Source organism: Plecotus auritus (genome assembly GCF_963455305.1).
Source record: "Plecotus auritus genome assembly, chromosome: 6".
In the NCBI taxonomy this organism is placed as follows: Eukaryota; Metazoa; Chordata; class Mammalia; order Chiroptera; family Vespertilionidae; genus Plecotus; species Plecotus auritus.
In genome coordinates, this window is record NC_137773.1 from 30833446 (window position 1) to 30841852 (window position 8407).

Here is an 8407-nt window from a genome sequence, read left to right on the forward strand (position 1 = left end):
ATCTGCAGAGCAAGAGCCTCGGCATAGCCACCATTTGGGGGACTGAGCCCCTGGGTCTTGGACCCTGCTACCCTTACATGGGATCGAAGGCCCCACCAGCCTTGTGCTGGATGAGTCCAGGACCAGAAAGGTCAGAGGGAGGCATGGAGGGAGTCAGGGAGGGGAGACTGGGCCCAAATAGGAAAATTGAGGTCACAAATTGGGGGGAAAGCAAGCCCCCTGTTCTAACCCCCACTGCAATTCCTCGTTTTCTCAAGAAACTTTTATTCAATACTTTGCAGACACCAAGCCCTGCACCAGGACCATGTCCAGTGCCCTAAGCAGGAGGTCCAGTGTCACAGGACACATTTCAGGAGTACTTAAACTCAACTGGAGGGCAGGAAGGGTTTCCCTGGAGAAGCATTTAGGCTGGGCCTGAGAGAGGAGCAGGAGTTAGCAGGTGAAGAGAAAGAGAATGTGTTCCTGTTGGATATAATAGTATGTGCAAAGGCCCAGAGGCCAGAGAGGGCAGGCAAAGTGGAGGATCAGAAACAAACCCTCCAAGGTTGCAGCAAGCTGGGGTGGGAAGTGGCCAGTGAGAGACAGAGCTGGGGAGAGAAATGGGACCTGAGGGCCAAGGAAGGGTTTTAAACAGGGGAGTGACATGATTAGACTGGTTGATTATAATTCAAATGTAATGAGCACTTACTATATACCAAAGTGAAGTAGCCCCACAGGCCTCAACTCCCTGACCACAGCACTCTTATTTTCTTCGTAACACTTTGCTGAAAGTATCTTGTTCGTGTTTTTGTTTATATGTTTATCATTGGCCTGCCCTACTGATCAGCAAGCTCTATGAGGGCAGGGACCGTGTCTGTCTCCCCTGCTCCAAAATAGCATCTGGCACATAGTAAAAAGCCAATAAATACTAAATGAGTTAATGCATGGATGAGTGGGCCACTGCTGTGCTTGAAGATTTTATCTACTCTTAATCCTCAGGGGTATTTGGGATAGGTAAATGATCACCCCATTTTACAGATGAGGAAAGTGAAACATGGAGAATTTAAGTAACTTGCCCAGGTTTACACAGCTAGAAAGTAGTGGAGTTCTACTCCCTCAGCAGAGCCAAAACTCATTACCACTACGTTCGGGTCCTGCTGAATTCAGGCTGGTGGTGATGGTGTCGGGGACAAATTGGAGGGTCCTGGCTGAGGGCAGCCTGAGCAGGGCAGGAGCGGAGACTGGTCCCACTGGAGGGGCAGTGAGGGGAGTTCACGCATTGTGGGGGGGGGGGGGCATGCCAGGCCAACGCACCCTTCCCCTGTGCAGAAAACAGCGGAAGCAGGTGCACAACCACCTCCGGCAGAACATGTGTCCAGCCCATCAGAACCGGAGCCTGGCCAATGGGCCCAGCCACCCCCGGCTGGACCCCGAGGAGATCCAGATGGCAGATGTGAGTGGTATTCCCAGGTCTCCCTCTGAGCCCTCGCTGTACAGCCAGCCTTCTGGTGCCCCTAAAGGATGAACCAGGGCAGCAGCCAGCCCCTCCCATGCTCAGCTTGCTTGCTAGCCTCATCTTGCCCCACCAGGCTGACTGGCCTCACTTTGCCCACTTCTTTAAGAAAAGACAGGTGGGGTTGATTTGCAGGGGCCATTGCTGCCCCAACACTGATCCAGTGGACAAGCCCCTCCCCCCAAACCTGGAGTTTAGTGCCTCACTTCCCCATTCCCACCAGAAAGGAGGGCCAACGTGGCCACCTGTCACTAATTCCTGCCCAACTCTCTGTTCCAGTATATCTCCAAGAACGTGCCAGCCACAGACCACGTCATCCGAAGGGAAACCGAGACCACTTTCTCCGGGAGCCACTCCTGTTCTCCGTCTCACCACTGCTCCACAGCCACACCCACTTCCAGCCACAGGTGGGCACCACCAAGGTCCCCACAGAGACGTGCAGGCTCCTGTACCTGCACCCGCAGACAGCGAGGACCCATGCATCACACACCTGCCTGGGACACACAGAAATCCCAGCCAGGCTCTGTATTGAGGGTCCCTCTGAGTGGGGGTGGGGGCTCCAAATCAGAACCCTAGGCCAACGTTCATTCAGATATTCAGGGGACCAGATTCCCTTTTCCTAAACCAGCCCCAGAGGAATAGCAGCATCGCTGCACTCTCACCTAACGTTTAGTTTTGGGTGGACCTCATTAGCACCACTTTCTCTGGCATAAAGTGACAACTCACTCAACTGCCTGGAGCTATTAAATGCCCTCTCCTGGGTTTGCCCACAGGAACCTAGTCCACCTTCGCCTCCTTTTGTCCAGAGGTGGGGAAGACTGTCCAAGCAAGCACAAAGGCTTACACAGCTCAGAAATAACGTGGTCCTTTTCCTCCCTGGGCACCAGCATGGCATAGCAGGCTCCCTTGTACTGGACACTGGGGCTGAGCTCCTGAGAATGGTCCATGGGAGTGGAAGAACCGAGCCTGGGGTGAGGGGTGGCAGGGAGGAAGGGAAGAGGCCTGTGCATGCTGCAGCTCATCCATCCACAGACCCAGCCCTCCTTCTCCCTATGTTGGGGTGGGGTATTTGTGATACTACACATCACCCCCGAGTGGAGAAGGGCAGTGAGCTAGGGGAGCCTGAGATGGAATGAAGAACCAGGGAGGGGAGGGGCCTAGGACCATATCTGCGGTGCTGCCTTGCCCCTTCTCTGACCCCCACCTCACTCCATCCCTGGCTTCTTCAGGCATGAGAGCCATACATGGAGCCTGGAACGTTCTGAGAGCCTGACCTCCGACTCCCAGTCGGGCATCATGCTGTCATCAGTGGGTACCAGCAAGTGCAACAGCCCAGCATGCGTGGAGGCCCGAGCACGGCGGGCAGCAGCCTACAGCCTGGAAGAGCAGCGCAGGGCCACTGTGCCACCTTACCATGACTCCATAGACTCCCTGCGTGACTCTCCACACAGCGAGAGGTCAGTTCCTACCCCGTGACCTATACCCCCTTGGCCAGAGAGCTGGCACCACTGACCAGGGCTGACCCTTAACAGCACCTCAGAGACATTCCAAAGAGCTTCATCCCCAGTTTTTCATCTGCTCAGTTTCATCACCATGTTAATGACAAACTAGGTCTAGAGCTGGGCCAGTGAACCCTGGTGTGCAGTGACCATCTAATTTAATTGTCCTGCTAGGACCCTTTTCAGAGTAGAAGAGGGAGTTAATAATTGCACTGCAACATCAGGAACAAACAGGGATGATCCCGAACAAACCAGAACATATGATTGCCTTACCCTGGTATTGCCTAGAGGCCCGTGTCCCAGCAGGAACAGAAAGACACTAAGATTGAGCAGAATGGAGGATGGGAGGGGAGGTTGTCTGTGAGGAGACTGACCCGTGCAGGATGGGCATGAGCCAAGAATGACCACAGGCCCGGGCAGTACCAACAAGGCCCCGTGGATCATGACATCATTGGGTTCCCAAGCAATGGATGCATTGAGAACCAGGCAATTCCTTTCTCCCTGATTCCAAGTCAGAAGTCACAGGGGCCAGCCCCCGTCTTGCTCAGCCCTCAAGTGGCTGTTGGCAAGTGGGGTCAGTGGCAGGAGAGCAGAACTACAGGCTGGAGTGGAGCGAGAGGAGCAGATGTTCTCCTACTCTCAATTCAGCCTGTTCCAGGCTGTCCCTGTGCTGGGCAGGTCTGCCTGGGGGTCCACATGGTGGGGATCCACATGGTTCTTGCTCCCGAGGAGCTCCAAGCCATGGGCACAAACCACTGAAGCTCACAGCTGCCTATGGAAAGTGCACAGGACACCCAATCAGGGCAGAGAAATCCAGTGTGACTGCAGGCTCTGGGAAGCAGCCAGATTCTCTAAGACCCAGCTCCACCACCTGTGTGATTTGGGGCAGGTTGATCACTACTGTGCCTTTGTTTCCTCAGCTGTAGAACAGGAACATCATCATGGTTGTGACAGCCACTAGAGATCCCAGGCACAAAGCTCTTTGCCTCCTACCTGGCATGGAGCTGGTACTCCCTAAGTGTAGCTGTTGTTATCAATAGCAATAGGACTGCTTAATGGTTGGGAGGTAGCGTAATGGAGAAAGCATGCCAGGCAAGGGGAACATCTTGAGCTGTTCTAGCAGAGACACTTCAGAACATAACTGGTGAGTGAGATACTTGGAGCAGAGTGAGCTGTGGAGAGAGGAGCTGGGCCTGAATAGGCAGGCTGAGGCCAGATGGATAGCTGATAGCCCTGGGCTTCTGCTTAGAGGTGGCCTTGGATGGCTAAGCAGAGCTTTGACTTTAAAAGATTGCCCTGGGGACTGCATAGAGTGAAGGACAAAGGACCCTGGGGTGGGAGAATGACCAGAGTGAACTAGGCCCAGGATAGGGTGAAGCAGGGAGGAAGGTGGCTCCAAGGGAGGGGGAATGAGTACAACTTGGTGGTTATTTGGATGTGCATATGGGAGAGGGAAGAGAGAGGAATCAGGTGATTGAGAAAGAGAGTAATGGGGACTCCGGAGAGCAGTGAGGTGCCAGCTCTACAGTTTGGAAGAGAGACATGAAGGTAGGTGGTCCCTATACTGAGGCGGACAAATGTTGAGCAAAAGGCTGATGGACTTCAGCAAGGGGGGTGTGGACAAAGAAAAGGGAGAAGTGTCTGGGATTCAGACTGGAAGATATTAGCAAGGGCCAACTTTTGGAGGAACTGGTATTCTTTAGCCCCAAGCAGAGACTCCAGTGGGATCTTGGTAGCTGTCAGTTCTGGGCTGAGGATGCTTTCTGAGGTGTGAGCAGTCACTTCCCTGAGGCAGCTTTTAGTTTCAATATAAAAATAATAATAATAATTCCCCTACTGAAGCCATTAGCCATTGGATGAATTGTCCCTGCAGGGACAGTGAGTCCAAGTCACAGGGATGACTGAATGGGAAATAGCGGCTTCTACAATTGGGCAGTATAAGTTCTGGTTCTTGCCTAGTCTCTGTTCAAATCCCAGCTCCACCACTTCCTGGCTGTTGGACCTTGAGTGACTTAAAGTTCTGAGTCTCAGTCTCATCCTATGTAATAAAAGGCTAATATGCAAATCGACCAAAGGGTAGAAAGACCAGTCACTATGACATGCACTGACCACCAGGGGGCAGATGCTCAATGCAGGAGCTGCCCCCTGGTGGTCAGTGCGCTCCCATAGGGGGAGCACCGCTCAGCCAGAAGCCGGGAACGGCTCATGAGTGCAGCAGCGGTGGCAGGAGCCTCTCCTGCATCCGTGGCAGTGCTAGCGGGCCTAAGCCATCAGTCAGACATCCCCCAAGGGCTCCCAGACTGCAAGAGGACACCCTCCCCCAGTGCACGAATTTCATGCACCGGGCCTCTAGTATGTTATATGGGACTGGGTCCTATGGAGTTAATGTACTATATGAGATCTGACATGTCAAATGCCCTAGCCTGAGCCTGACCCAAAGTAACAAAGGACCATTTATGGAGGCTTATCCAGGGTCCGTCAGGCACTGTACTATAACATCACGTTGATACATTTATGGACCCGCGGTTATCCTCGCTTAAGACATAAAGAAAAAGGCTGGGAAAGGTTAAGGAAATTGCTTAAAGTCACTAATGATTAGCACCTTAGTTCTTGCAGGTGTGCGTGGTCTCCGGAAAGACCTTTGCTTTTCCTAGGTTCCGCCCAGGCCCACGCCTCTCCCTCTCCCCGCAGGTATGTGTCGGCCCTGACCACGCCCGCGCGCCTCTCTCCGGTGGACTTCCACTACTCGCTGGCCACGCAGGTGCCGACTTTCGAGATCACGTCCCCCAACTCGGCGCACGCTGTGTCGCTCCCTCCAGCCGCGCCCTTCAGCTACCGCCTGGCGGAGCAGCAGCCGCTCCTGCGGCACCCGGCGCCCCCCGAGCCCGGGCCCGGCGCCGACATGCAGCGCAGCTACGACAGCTACTACTACCCCGTGGGGGGGCCCGGGCCGCGGCGCGGCGCCTGCGGCCTGGGCGGTAGCTTGGGCAGCCTGCCCGCCAGCCCCTTCCGCATCCCCGAGGACGACGAGTACGAGACCACGCAGGAGTGCGCGCCTCCGCCGCCGCCGCGCGCTCGTGGCGCGTCCCGCAGGACGTCGGCGGGGCCCCGGCGCTGGCGCCGTTCGCGCCTCAACGGGCTGGCGGCGCAGCGCGCACGCGCGGCGCGGGACTCGCTGTCACTGAGCAGCGGCTCGGGAGGCGGCTCGGCCTCCGCTTCGGACGAGGAAGCGGACGACGCGGACGGGGCGCTGGCGGCCGAGAGCACGCCCTTCCTCGGCCTGCGCGCGGCGCACGAGGCGCTGCGCTCGGACTCGCCGCCGCTGTGCGGGGCGGCGGACAGCAGGACTTACTACTCCCTGGAGAGCCACAGCACGCAGGCCAGCAGCAGACACAGCCGCGGGCCCGCGCGGGCCAAGCAGGACTCGGCGCCCCTCTAGGGCCCGCCTCCCTCCCCTGTCTTTAAGGAGAAGGGCGACCACCAACTGGAGAAAGGAGGAAAAAAAGAAATAAAAATATTTTTATTTTCTATAAAAGGAAAAAGGTATAACAAAATGTTTTATTTTCATTTTAGCAAAAATTGTCTTACAATACTAGCTAACGGCAAAGACGTTTTTATAGGGAAACTATTTATATGTAACATCCTGATTTACAGCTTCGGGAAAAAAAATGAAACAACAAAAAAAGAGAGATGGGCCAATTTTTTGACTCTTTAATAGAAACCTATATTGTGGTGCCTTTTGCTGTACGCTAATCTGGAGCTCCTGGAGAAAAGTCTGGGTTGTGGGGTGGGGGTGGGAGGATGTAGGATCCGGAGCTGGTGCGGGTGAGAGAAAGCAGGTAGAAAGAGGCTGCAGGGTTGGGGGGTTGGGAGGGACCGAGTTGCGCAGCAGTGATGGGTGGGCCCTTTGCCCCCTTGCAAGATCTCGAGTCCTGCATCCCCTGGGAAAGGCCAGGGATCCTAGGCTTGGAGCTAGCGTTGGTGTCAGGTCAAGAGGGAGACTAAGGCCCAGCGACAGCAACCTGAATGGGGCGGGGGCCTCCCCACTCCTCAAAGCTGCTAAGGGAGGAGGCACTGAGAACCAGGTCTTCCCAACAGTCCCCGCCCCAGGGAGGGGGCAGCTCTGCCAGGGCCCCAACGTTGGAGGCTCCTCCTCCCCATGGCCTCCAGGACGCCCCTTGTCCTCTGCAGCACCTTCGTTTACAGGTCGTCTTTTCTATTTTACGCCTGCATGTTCTTTGCATTTCAGATTCTTTAGATTGGATGCATGGTCACGCTGGGACCTAGAAGAGCCACTCGACAGTGTATTTGTTCCCCCTTTTAGCAATAAAGTAACATCATTTCCTTCTCAGTTCAACTCCCAGCCTCCATCCCACCTATGACTTCTCCCTCTCCAGCCCTGTCCTCCTCACCCCCGAAAACTGGGTCCACTGCTAATTTGTCCAAAAGGTAATTGTTTAAAAAAATCCCAAACAAATGGGAACCCTGCCCTGAAATGTCCAAACACCTGACTGTTGACACTTGAACATTTTTATATTATAAATAAAATCAGAAATAACTCATGTTTGACTGTGTGTGCCTAGCCCTCAGGTGAGGAGGGCAGACTGAGGATGAAGACCTGGGGTGGAGATGGATGGATGTTGGTGTGGAAGTAGGAGAGGGCCAGGGTAATCCATGGGAGGAGGACACTCCCTCCAATCTCCCTGGCTCCAGTTCCCAGGGCAGGCTCCAGCACTCCTCCCTCTTCGAGAACTTTCACAAGGTATCCCCCTGGCTGCTGGGGAACCTGGCCAAGGGGCTGACGCAAATTACTCTGCTTCAGGCTCAGCCTCAGAACCCTGGCTCAGTTCCTGCCCTGGAACTACAGGGGCCCTACTGAGGCAACAGCTTCCAGGCCTAGGTGGGTGAGGAGGAAGGATTGTGGGGTTGGCACGGGGGCAGCTGAGGCAAGATGACCCTTGGGGCTTCAGGCATGTCACAAGCAAAGTCTGGACATGCAAGGTGGATAATGGGTACCCTAAGCTGCCAGGAGGACCACAGCTGCTGCAGCTTGTAAGCCCACAGGGTGTTACACTTTTCCCAACTCTAGACCCCTCAGAACTAGGGCTTGTCTAAACCCGCAATCCCTGATGAAGAGTACGTAATTTCAGGCCTGGAGAAGGCAGAGGAAGGTCCAGGGTTAAGAAGCCTTTGCCCTCATTGATTAATTTATTAAACCAGTGCCCAGCCCCAGGAACCATTCTGTTCCAGCCCAACATGAGGAAGTCTTCTATCCAAATTGCTCAGGTGTTTGACTTGTGTGCACATGCATGTGAATGCCCTCAGGATGTGTCTGGTCAGTTGGGAGACCTACAAATGGGAGGGCCAGAGGTTTAGGATTGAGAGGACCTAGATATCAGCAGGGCCTGAGCTCAGA

General features: G+C 54.8%; 1 protein-coding gene across 8 annotated transcripts in view; it reads left to right on the forward strand.

Annotated features, from left to right (window-relative positions):
* The window catches only part of NRG2 (neuregulin 2), a 186450-nt gene extending 178896 nt beyond the window's left edge, over positions 1–7554 (forward strand). For 7 of the 8 annotated variants that reach the window (XM_080672975.1, XM_080672981.1, XM_080672974.1 and 4 more), the window contains 4 exons: positions 1309–1432; positions 1772–1899; positions 2722–2949; positions 5683–7546. In XM_080672975.1, the coding sequence (XP_080529101.1) occupies positions 1309–1432; positions 1772–1899; positions 2722–2949; positions 5683–6430 (1228 nt within the window). In that variant the 3' untranslated portion in view covers positions 6431–7546. Of the gene's footprint in view, positions 1–1308; positions 1433–1771; positions 1900–2721; positions 2950–5682 lie in introns of all 8 variants that reach the window. The other variant, XM_080672980.1, reaches the window with a different exon arrangement.
* Positions 7555–8407: the final 853 nt, after the last annotated feature.